The 21,590-nt window shown below is 38.1% G+C and overlaps 1 protein-coding gene across 2 annotated transcripts in view; it reads left to right on the top strand.

Annotated features, from left to right (window-relative positions):
* Positions 1-21,590, top strand: part of ADCY2 (adenylate cyclase 2) — a 204,211-nt gene that overhangs the window by 9,688 nt on the left and 172,933 nt on the right. The window contains exon 2 of one of the 2 annotated variants that reach the window (XM_053971419.1): positions 10,365-10,562. The exons of the other annotated variant lie outside the window; for it this stretch is intronic. Within the exon in view, the coding sequence (XP_053827394.1) occupies positions 10,365-10,562 (198 nt within the window). The remainder of the gene's footprint in view (positions 1-10,364; positions 10,563-21,590) is intronic. 2 annotated transcript variants of the gene reach the window in all.

Raw genomic sequence — 21,590 nt, 5'->3', positions numbered from 1 at the left:
ATTTGTATAAATAGTAGTTGCATTTATTGGAAAGTGTTTTTATAATATAAGGAAGGATTTTGAGAATATCTGAAAAGTAAGCCAAACTGAGTTATTAATCCACCTTTTTTTGACAGGAAGTCAGAACCAATGCATGTAGAATAAAGTACGCAAGAAAGATATTTTGATCACTATATTTACATTAAAAATTAATAAATTATGTGAGTAGGTTCTAATTACCTCTGGAGCCTGAAATAATTAGTTTCATCAAAGTACGGATTTTTGCTCACTTTTCTGCTTGCTGTATCCCCCCTCTTCTGAGGGGACACTTCAGGGAGCAGGATGTAATTAACTGTCCTTGCTCTGGGACGTGGTTTATCTTCTGTGGCTGCCAGCTACTGCCATTGAGTAGGACAAGTTTAGAAGTGCACCCAGCTGAGTGTTGTAGCCACTAGTAATTGGGCTTGACCATCCTGGTTTTCTTATGCTGTTACATGTTTTAAAGTAAAGCTTTTGATAATTGCCAGCCTAAGAGAAGGTTGAGATGCTGACCTAAAGGCATGGCAGTCCTGTTCCTATTCCCAGACCCTGTTCATGGGCCCTCTGAACCTAAATACATAGTTGTATGCACTGACAGATTTTATCTGACGTGTGGTTAACCAGAGGAGAGGACACAAATCGATGGAAAATAAACCAAGAGAGGAAAACTGCTGTTATGGCAAATGAGGATGTAAAAAAAAAAAACACTCGCTGTTGAGGTTGAGTACATGGTGTTTGCACGGTGTGTATTTTGAATATAAAATATAATATATGGGCCCACACATCCTGGTTCTACAAATTATGTTTTTGGCAGGGATAGGTGTCTGTTCTCTATGGCATATGATAGGGTAGGAATGGTCAGGAGCTCATGGGGTTCTGGCTACATCTTTGCATGCAGATAGCTCCAGTAGAGGTTGTTCCTGTTGGCCTGCGATGGACACTACCTTTAAACAACAAAAGAGCTGGGTTAAAGGACAGTTGTGCTCACTCCATACAGAGAAGAGAAACCTTAAAACCAAGTGTTATTCCTTCACAGTCTAGCCACTGTATTGCAGCTTTGACTATTCTTGAAAACTATATTTTCTTCCTTTGCATTCATTTGGGAATGGTGATTGAACCAGAATTATCATGCATTCATCATGCATTGAGGTGGCATTGTGATGTTCTCTCTTCTTTATTCAATTTTCCTATGTTCTGCATTTCAGGTTGTTTTTTGACTGCTGGTGAGCACCTAAGTGATGTTTTCATGGGTGTAGCTATGATAAACACCAAATATCTCTAAGTATTAGTCGCCAGCCAAGAGCTTGTTGTCATGTGTATAAAGTTAGGATTGCTCTGTCTGAGGTGCATCTCTGCACACACATCTCTGCTGAAGTTCATCTGTGATTTTCTTGCTCTGTAGTGACTCTTAGGAGATCCTTTTGTCTTTCTTCATAGCTGACCTCCATCTTTGCCAGATTGCTGTTCAGCCAGACTGTTTATGGATATTTTGAACATATACCTTAGGATTCCTGAGGACTTTGGTACCTTTGTTTTTTGCAATTTTTCCTGGCAGATGCCAGATGTGCTAGTACTTCCCTTTGTCTTTGAGAGAGGTCCCAGGAGAGATGGCATTACATCACATGCCTGTCTTTGGACACTGTGGAACTTTTGGGTGCAGGTTACATGCTACTGTAGTTCTAGCTCTTTCTTCTTTGAGTCTTATTGGCCCTTTCTGGTGAATCCTGACTGCTTGTGGTTATTTGGTTTTTTTTTTACATTTCATGTTTCTGCTGTTGTCTGTAATGCCTTACACTAATGCTTCAATTTGAGACAGACTTTCTGATTTATTCCCCTTGCATAGATGATTTTGGAATGAGAATTATCCCACACTGAACACAGATAAAAAAAAAAAAAAACAAACAACCCAAACACTTTCTGCTACAGTCTGTTCTTTAGTTGTTCTTTTTAATACCTGCATAATCTGTTTGTTTGGAAGTTCTTTACCAGGCTGCCAACTCCTGATCATGTTTCAAAAAGAATTTACTGTTTATTTGTATACTCTTAAAAATAACTTCTCAAGCAAGTTCTTTTCTTGGCCTGCATTATTGAGTCTTTATATTAACTGAGCCTTTATATTAAATCCTTTTTTATCACTGCCTTTCAGGTTGTTGTGTTGTTTTGGTTTTTTTTGGTTTTTTTTTTTTTTTTTTTCCTTTACAGAAGATAAATTTTAGAAGCTTCCTTACTTGGATGTTGAGACATTCTGATTGTATTTTGATCTTTCTCAAGTCATTTAGGGGAATTGAGTAGCTGTTGTCCTGTGCCTCTGAGTTTTGTAGTGTCTTCAGGCTACCTACAAAGACTTTAATCTGTAAGCTTATAGCTCCCCCTTTCAATTTTAGTGTTTAGGTTTTGTTTTCCATTTGTTTGCTTAACAAGATTTATCCTTGTTATAAGGAAGCCCCTCAATAGCAGTATTTTATGGACCAGGTTCTTTCCCTTTCTTGAGATCAGACTGATCTCAAGATCAGACTGATCTCAAGATTGTTTTCGCTTTCTTTGGGTGGGTTTTTTGTCTCTGTACTTGTTTGTTTTGTTTTTTTAGCAGTGCATGAGACACAGACTGTGGTCTCAGCTTCCATCTGCTGTTGTGATGCTTAGCAAGTCCATCTGGGAGTCACTAAAGTATCCCTTGATCTGCTGTGTTTTCTTCTTTGACAGCCTTCCTTATATCTGCATGATAACCAGTCCTCTAAGTAATTTATTTTTATGAGGCTTTGCTGTTCAGTCTCTTTTTTTTGGCTCATAGCCACTTTATACTATTTGTTAATTCTCTTAGACTGTTAACACAGGCCTTTCTTCAGTCTCTGGTGAACAGTATGGCTTTCAGTCTTTTTCTACTTTTTCATTATTCTGCTGATGATTTTTCACACCAAGTTTTCAGTAAGACTATTGTGTAAATAATGCTTCAACAACAGGCATTTTCATTCTTCCATCTAGCTTCCTAGGCTTGTAGAGAAGAGTGTATCCTTTCATATGGTGTCATATTTCTCTGCCAGATTTTAAAAAGAGATTCTGTTCTGCCTTTCCTTTGCTGAAACCTTCTTAGCTGAGTTTAATCAACTTCTGTCCTTTCATTTAGTTCAGACTCACTGGTCTCCTTGACGTTACTGCTTCTCTTAAACCATGTACTCTGTTTCTGTAACTATCAATCTATAGCATTCAATTTGAATGTTTTCCTATGATGTTGCAAGTACCAGAAAACTCATTCTTATCTTTGTTAAGCTCAGCTGCCTTCTAGAAACAAAATGCCTATTCCCCAAATATCTCGGTTTCTTTGATTTCCCTTTTGAACACATTTTCATAGCTGCTTATTGAACTTTTACTTGCCAACCAGTTGGTGTTTTTTGTTGTTGGTGTGGTTTTTTTTTTTTTTTTTGAGGATCATTTCTGGGAATGCTACAACTGTTCTCTGTTTTCTTCACTAGGAGCAAATATTTTATCTCCAGAAGTTTTCTTCCAATTTCTTATGTTACTAGTATTTGCACAGAATCCATGGCACCTCCAAAGAGCCTTTCCAAAGCTTCTGTGAGGTCTGATGTTTTTTGCATTGAACAGAGAAGTCTTTGATCTCTGGTATGACTTTGCATTCCTGATAATCATTGCTACAACACTGAAGCAGGCAAGGTTCACTAATAGCTAGCAGGCAAACTTGGAAAAATCTGGATACCATCATTTTCTACTGACTAATTGAGAAGATAAATAATATCTATATGTGACTAGACTTACTGAAAAAAAAAAACCCACTGACCAAAACTGCTTGGCTTGGTAGTCAGGCAAGTGTGTGGTCAGACAGGTGTTCACAAGATGTGCAGGATTGGCCACTGTATTGTCACTGTTAGTCCTGTGTGCTCACAAGGAATTTCCTGTAATGCCAGAGAACAGTTCCTGTTGGATTGCAACAGAAGTGCTGCACTGTTGCAAAACTGCACACTTCTCATATGGGAAACACATTTACAGCACACATGGTTCATGGCTTTCAAGCCTGGGGAAAGGCTTCAGGTGGCCACAATGTCATCTGAAGGGTTTGGATGAAATCTTGCTGCTCCAATTATGTTCCCATGTACTAGCGAATACAGAATGGTTTAGAATGGGGCCATGGATGCAGAACTGCTTCTCATGGTTGCATACACAGTATCACACAGCAGCTGGGCAGCTGTAATGCCACATGATCCATGTGATGTGCAAATGGCTGGACTGACATTCATCTAGTGTGGTGTCAGAGATTTCTGTGCACTAACAAGTGTAGACTGCGCATCAGACTCATTAATAGACAGAACTGAATTTCTCAAGACAACAGACATCATGAGACAACTGGATTTGGGCCTGATGCTGTTATCATTGATCTGCTAAGCCAGACAGGGAATGTTGAATCAAAGAGAAAAAAAAATTTCAGGCATGCAGTTGCATAAGGCCTTAGTGAAAATGAAAAGCTTCATTTACACAAACTTCAAGACAGTTTGATTAAAAGATACAGGTCAGTTAATTTTCTGCTAATGTCCTTGAATACGCTGCACAAAACTCAATAGAAGATTAAAAAAAAAAAAAGAAAAAGACATAAGAAAGCTTTTAACCAGGCAGCTAAGCAAGAAAAACAAGCAAAGTTTTATGTTATGAAAGATAAATGGTGGGCACAAAAGGCAGAGGAGTCTTTCTGAGTTGTGGATCCAGAAAACATGGTGTGGTATTGGAAATAACATCTGGCCTTAAAGACACTGCACAGTTTCTGAAGTAGACATGGACTAATATTAATGGAATTGATGGAAAAGATACCTTGGACTGCTGGCAGAAACTTTTCAGTTGTTGTCCTAAATGATGAAATCCTAGATGAAACAGGCAGCTACTTAGCCAGGAGCAGGGCACGGCACCTCTTAATAAAATAGAGATTTTTCCAGCTGTCTAGCAGATGGCACACAATGCAGTCAGCCATAAGCAAATTCACTAAAATATAAAACCACAGGAGAGGGGTCACAAGTAGCCAGAAGAATTTTGCAGATTTTGTACAGAAATATTTTTTGTAATATTAGAGAATTTAAATGCTGTCCAGTTTTACAAAGAGAAGGGAGATTATGTCTTCTGAAAATCATTGTCTCGAGTCCTGGAAAAGGTTTTTACAGGAAAAATGGGCAGTTTTTGCTGCAGAGACAACAGATTCTTTCAGTCAGTCCTGTTAAAGGACGATGTTTGATTGAGAGGTCAGCAAACTAGTAATCCTTGAGCCCTGTAACATTTCTTCTAATACTCAACATTTTTGAAAATAGCTGCATGAAATGGAAGATACTGAAAATTGAATAGATGTATGAAATAAAGTAAATCAATGTTTGAAGAACATTAATCACTTGGTTTTATATTTACATTTAGAGCGTGTTTCATTGATCTCAGCAAAAGGGATTTTAGTAGGAGTTTAATGTAGTAAATGGTTTGAGTTAATTCAAAGTGTGTGATATTTCAGATCCCAGCAGGACTCTCTGTATACAGACTACTGTTGAATTCCATTAAACAAAAAGAATAAAGAAAAAGTGTCAAAAGAATGAGGGACCATGTGAAAAGAGTTTATGCTAAAACTTGGCATTTTGATGCTTATTTGTTCATTTTTATGGATTATTTCATCTGACTATGTTTTTATATATAACACTGAAGTGCTCTATAGCAGCTTTGCTGTTTAAAATTAAACTGAGGGCATGACATTATCTGAGAAAGTACAAGATGTAGACTGAGAGAAAGTTGTGGGTTTTGGAAAGATGATTGAAAGTGACTTCAGATTTTACTGGTGATAAGAAGATTATCACACTTTGGAAGAATTTGTGGGGGTTGGAAAATTTCTAACGGTAGACTTTTTAATTTCTTCAGTAATTAAAAGACAGCAAGACAGAAAACACTCAGGGAGACAGAACTGTCAGGTAAGATCCATCTATTGCAGGCTTAGCCATTATGTTCAAAAGTGTCATGCTGATATTTTAATTCCATTACTGCTGGTGTATTTTAATTTCTGAGACTAGCAGAAAAAAAAAAAAAAAGCAAAGTGTTTCAGTTTGGTTTTTTTTTTTCTTTTTCACCCCACCTCTTTGGGAAGTGGTTAAGGTAACAGAACAGCTAACCTTTAGGATTTTGCCACACCCAACTTGCTAAACACACTGATAATTGCAAATACTGATCAGGAAGCTGCATGTTCTAAATGTCTTGCTCTTAAAGTTACAATTCTATAGAGATTTAGTTCCTCTGAAGTAATAGGAAAATATTGTTCAAAGTAGTTTCCAAAATAAACCTCTGCCTTACAGGGCCTGCTTTTCTTGAGCTGACATTAGCATGTATTTTAAAGGCAAGATTGTGAAAACACCCCTGTACACATTGAGGCTTTCTGTAAAGGATACAAATTATAATAAAGCTTATTTTCTCATATATTTTATAAATTGCCTAACGTGTACACTGTTCTGTCTTTAAATTTCAGTTTTACTTCAGAATCTGTACAGGGTATGGTGTGATGCAAGCAGCTTGTGACAGCAGAAGGATGTTTTCCTGTATCAGCTCAGGGAGGTCACCTGTGCTCAGGAACTGATACTGTGTGGTCTATTTTTTTTTTTTTTTCCTTTGCATACATTTCAATCAAAATGTAAAGATGTGTAGTAGGCAATCACAGAAGGAGAGAAAGCAGAAGTAAAATTTTAGATTTAGTGATCAAAATAGTTCAACAAAGTGTTGAGATCAGTGTATGCATAAAAAAAGGAAATTGAGTAGCTCTTAATTTAGAACAAACATTTTGATGGATTGATCTAATTATAGAATACATATAAATATATGTTGCTGCATGAGCATATGTGTGCTCTAAACAGACATCTAAATATTGTTGATCTGTTATGGAGCCAAATCCTCCCATAAAGTACAGTAGTTTTATTACTTTTTTACTGATGTGGAGAAGCATGTAGTTAAAGTGCATCCGGATTTTCTTGCTAGTATGTCTGTAGCACGATCCTTATCACTGAAATGCCAATTTTCCATCATTTAAGTATGTGGTTTTCCATAGTCCTGGCTTACTCCAGGAGTTTGTTGTTCCCTATGGTGCTGTGACTTGGGCTGTGTGACAGATGGTGCAAGGAAGTTGATGTTGTCCTGTTGCCTGTGACACCTGTCTCTTGCAACAAGAGTTTGGCAATCCCACCTGGCTGAAGTTAAACGCTTTTGGTGTTAACTGAGCTGACATTGGTTGTGCCACTTACTAAATCGATTAATTGAAACAAGTTCCTGAGATGGGATTGATCAAAAATCACAACATTTAGATATATAAATCAGTAGCTTTTCCTACTAGTAGGTGAGTTTTCTATTTTTACTCTTACTGTGCAGCTCTGTACTCTTGCAGACATTTAGCCCTATGCCTAAATTTAAGGCCGTAATTTTGTTTTCAGTGTGACTACCCAAGAGCTTGAAAGCCTTTGTGTGTGTATTTGATATTTGGAAGCTTAATGTTTGCATTTCAGGGTTAGCATCACCACTTTACATTTCCTGACACTTCTTTTGCTTACACCGTGATTGTCAGTGTTGCAATAAAAATTGCTTAAATGTGTGCCTTGATAAATTTAAAAGGGAATTAAAAATAAAAGGAGTTGAAAGATGAGCTGACTTTTGCCAAGCAGGGCAGGGTATATTGTGGCATTTCCCTTGGTTTCAGCCTGCCAGGGTGGTGGGTGCTCCTGAGCTGGAGCTGGGAGCAGCTGGGTGCCACAGTCTGCAGTGCACACACAGGCAGGGCTGCAAGGAAAATGAAGAAATGGGAACAGCGAAGGGGGCCAGATTTTTACAGCAAGTGTCTCTAGGTATCAAGCTGTAAAATTTACTAGATCAGGGTAAAAAACCCAAACAAAACAAAACAAAAAAAACCCCACACACTGATTTTTTTTGTAAATGTAAACTTACAAGTTTATTTGTAAATTTTTAGTTCTGATTTAATCAAAGCAAATTTTTTATACATAGGAAAAAAGTCATATTAAGATACTTTTAAGTAAAATGTTATATATTTAAGTTGAAAACCCATCAATAAACAAGATTTAACAGGGCACTAAGGAAGCAACTACAAATAAGGAAAAAAGAAATGTTACTTTGTGCTTAGATGTCTTACAAATCATCAAATAAGTACTTTCAAATTCTCTTGAAGATTTCACCGTGAAAAATGAATCTGAGGCTTTTCTGCATGAAGTCTGTGGTTGCTGTTGCAGCAGTAGCATTTGGAGCCTGCTTTTGGGGAATCCTTGTTGCTGCAAATGAGGCTGTTAGAATTCATAACAGCTGGGGAATGACTAAAGATCCTGTGACTGTACTTTGATATAGTGCTGTTGTATTTCAACCAGGCGTACTTTTGAGCAGGTACAGCAATAGAAAATCAAATATTTATTTTTTTTAATGCACCCATCATTAGGTCATTTAAAGATGTTAGTGTAGTAGCTTTCAAGTAAGCTCTGTATATAAATTTAAATATTGAATATTCTGAATCTTACTTCACATTATCTTCTAGTCCTTGCTCTGGCTGTTGCTTGTACATTTCAAAGTAAGCAGTTGCTAGGAGAAAATATATATGTGTAATCTAGAGTCTGTACTTCCAGATAAATACTTTAAGCAGAATCAAAGCATGTAGTACCTTTCAACTATCACTGTCAAAAAGGCTTTTATAGAGCTATGGACATTTTGTGAGGCATTTTGACAACTGCCTTGTTCAGGGTGATTTACAGTTTCTCAACTTGCTTCAAATAATATTAAATCATAGAGTGCTTTAAGGGACCTTAAAGATCACCAAGTGCCAACCCTCCTGCCATGGGCAGGCACACCTTCTACTAAAAAAGGCTGCTCAAAGCCTCACCCAACCTGTCCTGTATCACTTGGAGAAAGGAATTCTGGTCAGCGCATTCCAGGAACTGCCTGGATTGCTCGTGCCCTGCTTTGTTGCCCCTTCAACAGGCATTGGGGTGGCTGAAGTTCCTCATGAGGACCAGGACTTGTGAACACAAGGCTGTTACTGTCTGTCTATAGAGGGCTTCATCTTCTCAAGTCTTCCTGGTTGGAGGACCTGTAGCAGGCCCCCACTGTAATGTTGCTGTCCCTTTAACCCAACCTATAAGCCCTCAGCTCCTCATCCATCGCCTGGCAGGGGATGCTCCATGCATTCTTACTGGTCATTGACATAGAGAGAAACACCCCTTCCTTGTGTCCCCTCTCCTCTCCTTCCTGAAGAGCCAGTATCCTTCCATTCCAACACTCCCATCATAGGAGCCATCCCACCACATCTGTCTGACAAGGTCCTAGGTGCACATCTCTTGTTTGCTGCCCGTGTCCCCAGAGCCAACATACTGGCTAGAGTGGCTGGAATTTCTTTTCCTGCTGACTTGCAATCCCCTTTCAGACTCAGGGCATCTCTTTCTGGTATTGGCATCAAACTTGGAGAAGTGGAATGGATTGAAGTTCTGTTTCCCTGCGAACTTATCTTTTATAAATATTGGTGAAAAAACTACTTGCATTCCAGAGTGCCTTACCATCACCCTCTGCAATCCATCTTGGTATTGCTCAGACTGTTGCTGGCTGTGCCACTGGTGCCCTTGTGAAACTGCAGCAGTGGGCAGTAGTGGCCTCTGTGAGGCTTGGGAGTCTCTTGGTGACATCCCTGCTATGAGCCCCGTGGGAGCAGCACAGCTCTCAGGACCGTGTCAGAGGCAGACCTCTGTACCTCTCTCAGGAGGGTCCCTGCTGCTGTCACCATCGCGTTCTTCTGGTTGCATTGGCTGTTACAGAGCAGATGGGGCTGCCTGGCTCAGCTCCAGCACCTCTCCTGATGGGATTGGTCTTTGCAGAGCAGAGAAGAAGTTCTGCAGGGGCATGCCAGGCTTCAGGGGAAGTTTCTTTTTCCTGTAGATTCATGGAAGCTCTTTCAAGCTTCTGTTCTGCATTTTGCCCCTCTCTGTTCTGTGTGTGCTGGCGGTGGAGTTGTTGGATGGTTGGCCATGGGCTGGGGGCCCACTGCAGACTGAGCTTGGAGCCAGCTTTCCAGCTCAGCCCCCCTCATGCTGCACACACTTCTCACAGCCTGCTACAACTCAGAGTAGTAAAAGAAGTGTTGTGCTATTGTGGTTAGTAGTTGCAAGGCTGATGCTCTACATTACAGTTTCTTGCCATGAAAGAAATCCTATTTTGAATTTAACTCACTTTACATATCCAGTAATGTCTTTCTGCCATCTCCACATACAATAGGTTTAGAGTATGTTATTGATGTCTGACATTTAAGCATATTTGCTTTTAACTTCCTTTTCATTTTCCTCTATTTTCAGGAAGTTGAAGACCACGTGGCATTTTTAATAACTGTTCCAACAGCCCTAGCAATTTTTTTTGCTATATTTATCCTTGTCTGCGTAGAACCTGTATTTAAGAAGCTGCTCCGTATATTTTCTCTGGTGGTCTGGGTATGTCTTGTTGCCATGGGATATCTTTTTATGTGTTTTGGAGGAATCATCTGTCCCTGGGACCAGGTAAGACTGTCATTATTACTAATTTTACTTCCATTTGGTATGTTTCCAAGAGCCATTCTGTACAAAAGCATTCAAAAGCTCCTTTAATCATGAATACTTATCCAATCACCAGCTTCTTTGTAGGGTGAATATTTGATTCTAGTGACCAGTTAACATGGCAGAAATGCTAGTTTTGTTCAACACTGCTTATTGCCATCTTGTTCAGTTTAAAATGTTTGAGGTCTCAGTGTAGGCTTTTTGTGGTCTACAAGGTGTTCTCTAGCAATGCATGAGAAAAAAGGACTGGGAGTCTCCTTACTTGTCTAGAAAAAAGGATGAGTAGATAAGAAGTGAAGTACTCTTCACATTTTTTAAATTTTATAATGAAAAAAAAGCAAAATATAATTGCAGCCTAATAGCAGCACTTTTGAAACATCAATAAATGATGTGCAATATCCAGCACTGTGGCTGATCAATTCTTTTGAGTTCTGTCACATTATTTTCTTTTCTCTAAACTGCTCTACATGGGAATATGGCTCATATAATATTTTTATAACTCTTCAAAGGATGGAAAAAGTCTTTTAAACATATAAATATATCTTCTGAAGATTTCATGCTGATTCTACGAGTTTAACCTTTAAATTGTATTACTCTCTCCAGAATGCACTCTAGGTCCTTGAGACAGACTCGGAATAAATTCTCTTACTTTTTATTCAGATCTTGCAAAGAACTTGGGCAAATACTGAACTTTAGGTAGTTCCTTTAAACTCTTAAATATAATTTTTTAAAATTATTGGTGCATATTGGTAATACTTTTGGAGCCCTTTCCTTTGTGAGTGTCTTTATATTTTCATTTTCTAGGAAGGTTCTGGGATTAATTATCTAAGAAACCTCCTACCTGGTTTGGGGTTTTTTTAGGTTTTATATCTTTGGTAGTTTAAACTACCAAACCAGATCACACTTGTATGTAATAAAAAACATCAGAACATGAAATACTTTTCTTTAGGCATGGATTTCACTCTGGGAGTGCTTCTGTCTTTGTGGTGTCTCATCTAGGTAATTCACAAGGTCTTACTTTTTTCATTTGTTTTAATTGGGATTTGTGTCATGTCATGCTAGAATATTTCAGACTTTCAATCTTAGATGCAAATATTTAGTTAGTCATATTATTTATTAATTGTAAATGACACTAAATTTAGTTTTGGTATTTGAAAGCTAGGATAAGGATTTTCAAAAGCACATGGACTGAAAGAGATCTAAGAGGGATATTGATGTCTCAGTCCTAGAGTTGTGTTTAGCCTGTGATGATTTGTCCTGCTTTGCTTTCCTCTTAGGAAAAACGTAGGCATTCCCACAGCATGCAAGGGATGTGTCTGGCTCTACAGAGGAAGGACTGTAGAGCTCTGGGAAATGGCATTGTCTTTCTCTAGGTTGCCAGGACACAACTCCTCTGCTACTCAGTCTTCTCTTTGCTTTGCATGCAAGAGCTGCTTGGAGAAAAGGATATTTGGGACGGAACTGCTTCTCTTGCTCTGCCAGCAGCAGCCGGCTCTGGGCAGCCGCCTTGCCCAGTGATTTGCGGGCTCCAGCTGAGAGCAGGCAGGGCTTTTCCAGAATGCAGATGTCCTTGGCATCTGATGGGAGAGGGGCTGTGCTAGAGTAGTCCCTGGCCACTGCTGAGAGTCCAAGGTCGTGTGGCTCCTTGTAGTGGAATCCTTCACTTCCCCAAACCTGATTTTTTTTTTTTTCTTTGAATAGCAGTGCAGTTTTTTGGACTGCTTTTGCAGGAGTACTCTTCCCTAGTGTCAGTTAACAGTAAACTGTGGAAATACGGGAATCTTTCTGGGAATTTGATGCCTTCCACAAAAGACTAACTGAAGGTTTGATGGTTTCAAACATTTGAAAAAGAGCTGTGAGCAGTAAAATACTGCCTTGTATTCCTGTGATGAAAGTATTTTGTTTGCTCTGCATTGAGAATATGTAGGTCCATAACTGGTGTTATCTATGTGAAACCAAATTGGAAAAATCCTTCCTCATTGATCATTGACAGGTTCTTTGTTGAAATTTTACATTTTGTGAACCTTTAAACAGTTTTACTTGGCATATTGAAGTGGTTTTGTGATTCCTTTATGTTTTTTATGAAAGAAAGGAGACATGATGTAAAATTTAAATTAGTTAGGTTTCAAATATATTTCTGTCAACATTAACTAATTAGAAAATGATGAAAATGAAAGAGTCAGTTCATGCACAGTAACTTACTAAACAAGTGCTTTATTTGCATTTACTTCATGTTTATATATATATATTTACTTTAATTTAATTTACTTCAAATTACAGCCTAACTTCTGTTCTGGTCCAGGAGAGTTTAAAAATGTCACAACTTTCATGTCCTCTGAATCTTAAGCTTGTTAAGAATATGGCATTTCTTAATCGTACCAGTAACTATTGAAAGATAGATTTTCTTCATACCACAGTTACCAGAAAGAGCATGTTATTGTGCCATTTGTGGACAGCCCTTTGACTGATACCCCTGTTATCTTTTAAATTTTGGCTTAATGATTTTCTTGTGCCTTTTGGCTGTTTGCAACTGCTCAATGTAGTTTTTCTCTGTTGTCTTAAAAAACCTGAGGTGTGAACTTCACAAATTTTGTTTACAATAAAAATACCATTTGAGAGAGATTATTTTGGTTAGGAACTCAATATATATTTAATGCAGAGCAGTTTTTCCTTAGCCTGCAGGCACATAGCTCAAATAATCCACAATTAGTAGAGGGTTGGAAATTTAAGTGGTTGATCAGGGCCATTGTTTTGGGGTTTTTTTTTTATTAGAAACATGTAGGCTGATGTGAAATAAGTGCAAATAGTAATTGGTTTCAGCTATCTTATTGCTGTCCCTGCCCAATGATAGCACACTGTCCTATCAGTCTCCATTTCCTTGACTCTTCTTTGGTTGCAGGTACAGCTTTGGAGAAAAACTCTTACCAGGTGGGTATCTGGCTGCTGTTTGAAGGGGAGGGACAGTGTTGCTGTGGACAGTTACTTTGTCCCTTGTGCCAATCTGCCAGCTCCATGCTGGCTCTGTAATTGCCTGCTGAGCCTGATCCAAAGGCTGTTATTGTCACTGGACTGCCTGGGCATCATCCCTAACCCATCTGGGAGAGCAGCCAGCATGTTTGCATCATCAGTGTTAGTAGCTAACTTACCTCTTTAGTTAGTCCAAGCTCCCTTACTCCTCTGTGTCAACAATGAAGAATGGTGAGTACACTCAGAGGGAGATGGAGCGTGCCTTAGGGAGACAGTGGGTCACTTAACATGAAAAAAATTGAAACAATGGTGGCAAAAGTCTTTGGTACCTGACAATTTTTTTTAAAGAAGTGTGGCAAACCTCCTTTGTTGGTGTCAGCCCAAGTTTTTGTGGTATTGGAGCCCCTGGTTTTCCTTGGTGGCCTGGGGAACTTGGATCCTGACTTTCATGTGCTACTGTTTGCATGAGCCAGGAGGGAGACTGAGCTGTGTGCTAGGAGTCATGAGCCACCTGGGTTGGTAGGAAATAAGTAGAGCAAAGGCAGTCATGCTGAGGCTGAGAGCCACTGCCTGCTGGCAACTTTCTTCCAAGTCTAAGGTGTGAGCAGTAATATGTGAATATGTTTTCAGTAAGGGAAGACCCAAGGGCGATGCTTGCTCAGCAAGGTCTGTGAGGAAATCTGTGGATGGTGTGTTGGTGGAGGGCCAGTGATGCAAGGCAGGCAAGCTGAGAAAGGAGTGATGGATTGATTTTATTGTGTTAGAACTCTTCCTTACTATAGTATGAAGCACCTTTCCTTTCAAAATGTAAATCCAGTACCTGTCTGTAGAGTTTCCTGCCGGGGAATGAATCAAAATTAGTTTTCTCTTGTTTTGCTGACAGTGTAGTTATTGTACAACAGCTGCCTTTCTGTGTCACCCTCTGACATGTCTAATACTTCCTCAGCCTTTTCTATGGGGTGTATGTAAATATGATATAGCATGTTGATATCAGTGGGTAAAAAGAGCTCTTAAAGCATGCAGTGGATGATATAAAAAAAGAGTAATTATGCAGCATTATACTAGTCTAATGAATTCTATCATTGCAGGATTTTGGTATTCAATTCTATTTAATCATAAATATGTTTGCACAGTGCAGACACCAGATGTGTTCCTCCTTCTCTGTATTCAGTTACAGCACAGAAATTACTTCAAGCGGAATTTGGCACTTACGGTTTTAAAAAAACTCCAGAGTGATGTGCTTAGAATATATATTTGATTATTTTAGCCTAAATTCTACTTTTTGAGCTGAATTTAAAGTACTTCTTTGTTTTCTTTTAATCTGTTGATATAGAATGGTTTGATTTGGCCTTGGAGCAGTCCTGGCTTAAGAAGTGTGGGCAAAATTTTATGCCCTAGTATTTATTATTATCTTTTTTTTTTTTTTTTTTATACTGTCTTAGCACCTGGGGATATCTGTTGTGTGCTGAGGGGTGAGGGCCTGCAGAAAATTTCTGTGGTTGTGGTAATCAGCTCCTGTATTAGGCAGTTTGGTGAATCAATGGGTCTGCAGAAAGGGAAGACTTGTCTTTGTGTGAATTACATTGGGTCTGATTTCCACACCTTGCCTTATCTAAAGACAGCCCTGCCCTAAACTATCAATGACATGATTTGTGGTTAAGCAGTATAAAACAAAATATATTGTTAGCTATTTGAGGAAAGCAAGGCAGGTGTCAGTGAAGTCCCTGCAGCACAGGAAGGTGAGGATGCATTGATGCTATACCACTTGTTCAGGATCTGGAGTGTGGGGGAGACTTACTTTTTTTAAAGTTCAAGATTAATCAGACTCTCAGGAATGAGTATCCTAAGCAAGGAACCAAAACTTGTAGGAGCATGGTTCAGTACCTTGTAGGTGAATATTCACCTGAAAAAGGACATGAAGAAAACCAGAAGGGTTGTATAAAAGGGAAAGATACTGCCAAGCAGGTGATTCTCTGCTTTAGGAATAGGTGTGATAGAATAGCAAGAGCCCCTCAATCCACCAGAATATGCCATATTTTCAGTCATAATCTTGGAAAAAAACCAAATTATTTTTATCTTAATACTTTTTAAATTATATATAACTCATTTTGCTTAATAGCAAGGCATTTAAGTGGTTTTATCAAAGCTGGTATGGTTATATCTGTACAGAAGACAGGAAAAGATGAACTATTAGACACATCTGCCAGTTATTAAAATCAGTAATACAGTAGATTAATATAATACAATAGTGTGTGAACCCCTGAAATACCAGCTGGCATAACCATTGCTAACCTTTGCTATGTCGTGGCAGTGCATTATGAGAGCAGTTAGTGAAGAAAGGACAGACGACTGTTTTAAATAGGGAATGTATATTTGAAAGGAAAAAAAAAAAATTGTTCCAAACAGGAGACTAGAAGCCCTGCTAAAGGAGATGACCATTATTAAGGTAACTGTACATGTCGGTGAGAGGAGATGGCAGGTAGTGTGACTTTAGAGGGTGTCAGGCAGGAGGGAGATTTCTGGCTGGATTTCTCAGAGAGCTCTCTGGAGAATGTTTCCCTTTATTAGTGCTTTTTACTTGTGAAGGGGTGACTGAATGTCACTGCTATAATGAAATTTATTGATGACCCAGTTCAAGGATTCCTAATACAGGAAAAGATCACAATGTTATGGGGAAGAAAAGCTTGACCTTGAGGACTGCAGTATAGCAGCTAGATGAAATTTAATAAAAGGAATATAAGGTGCCTGCATTTGGGGACTAACAGCAGAAGTTACAGCTATAGGTTGAGTTTGTCAGTAGAAAGAGAAGCAAGGACAAGCAGAATGAAGAGACGAAGCATTAGCTGATCACTGGGTCATTTGGACATGTGTCCAGAAAAGCATTGTTTATGTGGCAGAGTGTGCAGCTAAAATTAATCCTTGCCTGAATGACTATGTAAACTTATAGTCACCTTTATGCAAAAAATCACCAGGAGAAAGGAGGGTTTTGTGAGAGGAGGTGAGAAGAGCTTGGCTTGTGTATAGATCTGCACAGGAGAAGAATGTTGAGAGTTGTGTGACTGCCATCTACAGATAGTCCATGGCTGCAGACATCAGATTTTTGTAGAAGCTATGGAAGAGAAAGAATTAGTGACGCATACACCTACACCCAAACAAAAATAAAAATCACCTGGCCGGTAATGAAAATTAAACTGAAAATTAGAATTTATCCCATACCCATTGGGGCACTTGGATTGTGGAGGTTAATATACTCAGGATATTAAAGATTAAAATAATGAATTGGTGTCACAGTGGGATGCTGTCCTTAGCTGAGAGTCAGTCAGTGTCTTTATTCAAAGAGAATGGACTTCAGTGGTTCAGGAGCATCCTTTTAGTTCTTTATTTCTATGGACCACAGAACATCTGGAAACTACTGAGATGTTTTAAATGACAATTTCCTTTGACCTGTGCATGAAATTCATCTAAAAACTAAAGAGATGCATTTTCTGAATTTTAAAAGTTCGTGGCTTTTTACTATCTAAATATCTTTTATCCTTCCGATGTTCTGAAGAAGTAGTCTCAGAATTTAAAACATCAGCAGATCATAATTTCTGATCTCTTTAGGCATTCATTATAACATTTCTGAGAGAGGTTTGATATAATATAAAGTGGAAGGGACTGGATGTGTCCTGGAACTTACTTTCATGAACCTTATGAAATTCTTTTTTCCTTGACTCCATTTCTTAAAGTGTGTTTTTCATCTTGGAGGGGACAATTAAGTACAAAGGCTGAGCTGATTGTAGTTTTCATCAAGTTTATTGCTTAGTTTACATGTAGTGTGATAGTTGCAGTGCAAGTCATGTGAATGAACTTTGCCAAGGCAAATGTACATATTGATGTACAATAGAAATGTAAGACTCAGATAAATATGCACAAACTGAATGTGGCAAGATTTTTCTCTCTGATGGAAAATAACATTTATCAATAAGAATATTAATGTTTCAGAAAGTACTTAAAATAAGCAACGCTCATTTTAAATATCATCATATTCTTCTGATGTTGCTGGCATTGAAAAACCAAGTGATAAATGGAAGTGAATAATTTAAGCCCTTCATATGACTTCTTATGTGTTTAATAATTGATTTGACATCAGGAAATAAACACTTAATAATTTCATAGTACACATATAGTTAACAAGTACTTGTATGATGGAGATACCAGAGAAGCACTGAAGCAGCTAGCAGCACTGAACCTTGCTAGCAGGTTTAATTTAGGAAGACATGCACATGTCATTCATTGGAATTGTATTTTACTCAGAAATCTAACAGTTTGCCTGACTTCCAGGAGGTAAGGTTTTGGCATGTTACTGCATTTGTCTCTTGGTTTAAGCCGATAGACCTTGCATACCTGCCTGCTGTGGAAAAGCTTGTACCTTTACATGGCCATTGCACATAACATTGTATGTTTTTATTTTTGTGAATTGGGTGCTGAAAGGGCATATCACAATAGAGCTTGACCTTTGGTCAGTTTTTTGCCTTTGTCTCAAATGTGATTCAGTTTGCAGGTTTCTAGTGCTGTAAAAATTTAGCTAGTGAGCTATTGAACAAAGAAATAGTAAAATAGATGGTGAAAATGGTTCCTACAAGCTGCATAAGAAGATATCAGTTTAGTTGTTGGGGGTGTTCCCTGTTTCTGTAGATTTTATTAAGTGTTAAGCACAACTGTGGTGCTAAATAAATGAACCTGAGTATTCGGATTGTCAGAGGATCACTTCTCTTTTAGTCTAGGAAGCAGCTAATAGGATTTTTCCCCATATCGCTGCAGTTTGTAGTATGCTGGCTGTGACATCCTTTCCATTTGCCTTGTTAGGATGCTGACCTGGTTTAGGGCAAATGTGGGAGAGAACCTCCGAAGGGGTTGCTTCCTCTTCTACTTATTAATGAAGACAGCCTTTATTAAATCTATTATTTGTTACCACTCTATTTTTTTTGCCTTACAACCAGCTGTAGTCTTCATAAAAATATTTTTGTCTCATTCAATATAGATGACTTTTCATAGATAACAATTTTTAGGCATCATTATGACAATGATAGTGTGGCAAGTTCAAATATCTGAGGGCTCAGTTTGAATTCAGTTTTATTCCCCTTGACCACACTTGCAGTTCTTCCTCCCTGCCACTCCCCAATAAAAGGAAAGAAAAAAATCTTTGTGGCAAGGTGTTTTTTTTTTTCTTTTTTTTTGGTAATATAAGCAAGCAAAGTATTGCAGCTTTATCTTCCAGATTCTGTAATTTTTTTATATTTTTTGTAATTTTGGATTGAACTGATCCTAAGTAAATGTGATAATAACTACTGTATGCATTTTCTTTATTATGCTATTGTTAGCCTTAATCATCCAATTTTTTTCAAATAATGTACAGTTAGTTATGAAGGAAATGGATTCAAAAACCTGTCATGTAAAAAAGGTGAACATCCAAATAAAACATATTTAACATACATATGTCTAAAACATTCCACTTTCCAAAAAGAAATAAATCAAAAAAGTATTTTATTGCTATTAAATGAGGCAGAGATTTGATTAAGTCTCTTTTTCCCTTGTCACACTCTGATTATCCATTATGACTGCATATGTTATCTAATGCCAGTTCCTAACAATGTGCACATATTGCTTACACACCTGTACAAACAAGTATAAATTGATGCCTTAAATGGCGTTCACATAGAGGAGACTATGGTCTTTGTTGGTAGATATGCGTGCCTTTTATTTTCACTAACCTGAACTTTATCACCAGTTAGAAACTTATTTAAGAATATCAGTTACAATTTTGGGTCTTTGTTAGGTCTGATGTAGATAAACTGCCAGGTCTACTGGATGACCCAGGGTATTGACAACAGAAGGAAAGTATGTGGTGTGAATGACATTAATTTTTATATTAAATTCCATTAAAATGCTGGCTTGGTGTGCAAAAAAAAAAAATTGAGAAAAGTCATATTTCCTTGGTCAGATGAAGACTGGAAAGAAATCTTGATTGATGGCAAAGCCCCAAATGCAGAAAAGTACAGTATAAATGCACATTATAATGTGTCAGTCCTGTGATTTCCTCTAGATTAACCCAAGAATTCCATGCTCATTGATGATGTGGGCAGACAAGACATGTTTCTCCAGAGAGGCTAGCAAGAGAATCTGTCCTTTAGAACCCTTAAATTTCTTTTCTCCTCACCTCTCCTTGTTTAGTTTTCACTGCATTTCAGTAAGCACTACTTCTCTCAAGCCGTGCGAACATTCCAGGAATGGTGCTTTACAATATTTCAGGGACATGTGGCCACTGAAACTACAAAAGGAAAATCTTTCTGGATCCATAGAATTTGCACAGTATCTGTGATGCATTATTTAGCTGGTGGTTTTGATCACATAATAGTGATTTCACATGATGTAGAAATGTAGAACAAAACTTTGCCTCTTGTGCTCTTGCAGAGTTTGTATTCTCTTTTACTTACCATGCTGAGCAACCACCTATCTTATGAATTTATAAATAAAATGGGATTTACTTAGTAAAATGCCAGGTTTCAGTTTTCAGTACTTTTGCTATTTTGTTACAAATCTTACACGAGGACTCTCTTGGGTAGTGTTTGGCCTTGTTTTACCTGTTTTGTCAAAAGTGAGATTGTCAGGCCACATGTACTGCTTTGCTCAGGATGGCTGCAGTCTTAGGGAGAGTGGGAGAGGACTGAAATCAGGACAGATCCCACCACCACTGTGTCTGTGTCTCTCAGGAGCTGTTTCTGTGGGATGAGACCTGTGCCCATGGGCTGTTTGGTGTGCATGGGCTGAGCAGCAGAAATGCTGGGACAAAGCCTCCTAGGAATGTGATGTAAGCTGAGTACCTCTGCTTGTGCAGTGTGGAGAGCTGGGCATGCAGACAAAGACTTGAAAGTGGTGCCTCTTGGTTTTACTAACAGATGCTTTTTCACTATACTCTGGTGGTTTTCATTCTCTCTGGGAGCTGTGAAAGTTGGTCACACAGCCCCGGACAACAGATGGTTCCTGGCCAGCAGCATGGATGGAAAATGGCTGAAGGGAAAGGTGGAGAAGGGTTGTGTTAAGACTGAAGGAAATAGAGTCCTTAGGTCAGTAAGCAGACAGCTGAGTGGGCATGGAGCAGCATGCATTTTGTTTGTACAGAAAATAGACTTTCAACTCTTGTCATTTGTATACTCAGTGGCACTGGATAGAAATGGGATGGCAAACAACAAGAGCTATAAAAACTGGAATGATTTTGAAGTATTGAAGGTCAATGGGATTGTGTATTTCAGGCTGCTGTATCTTACTAAAGCATACAACTCTAGTAAGGTTTCTTGCTGTTATGGAAATTGCTTCTTGAATACACTGCACCATCAAGACCTTTATATAGGAAAATTTATCTTATGTATATTTAAATACAATTTAACACTTGACATACTAATATTAATATAGCTCCCCAGGTGTTTGAAAAAAAAAATAACATTAGCAAGAGGGAGTTTGTTTTGAATAGATTAATTTTAATGCAGAATATGCATAAGGATGTCATTCTTTTTAGGCATGGTCTGTTGAAATCATGCAATATGAAGTAATACATTAAACTTGTCACAATTTTGGAATATATTTTAAAGCAAAGAGATTTCTGGGCAAAAAGTATTTGTCTAAAATTGTTCTTCTTATGAAATGTGTAACTGAAAATGTTATGGATTCTGTCTCTTACTGGTAATAAAAATGAAGTTTTTTGCTTTTCTCTCAGTTTATTTTTCTGCATTTTGTTATTCTCAGATTTCAGAACAAAAAAAAACAAAAAAAAAGGGAGAGAAAAAAAAAGTTTGCAAATATAACATAATTTGATTTAGTGACTTTCTCAGTATCTCCTTAGGTGCAAAGTAAAATAATCATTATTGAACTACAGAGCAGCAAAACGAACTCCCAACATTTGTTGTTTTGTTTAAAACCGCAGTGCTCTAACCCTTCCTTCATCCTGAGAAATTCTATCCTTTAAATCCTCCAAAAGAAGCCACAAAC

The sequence above is a fragment of the Vidua macroura genome, chromosome 1 (assembly GCF_024509145.1).
Source record: "Vidua macroura isolate BioBank_ID:100142 chromosome 1, ASM2450914v1, whole genome shotgun sequence".
In the NCBI taxonomy this organism is placed as follows: Eukaryota; Metazoa; Chordata; class Aves; order Passeriformes; family Viduidae; genus Vidua; species Vidua macroura.
This window is presented reverse-complemented; position numbering and strand designations above follow the sequence as displayed.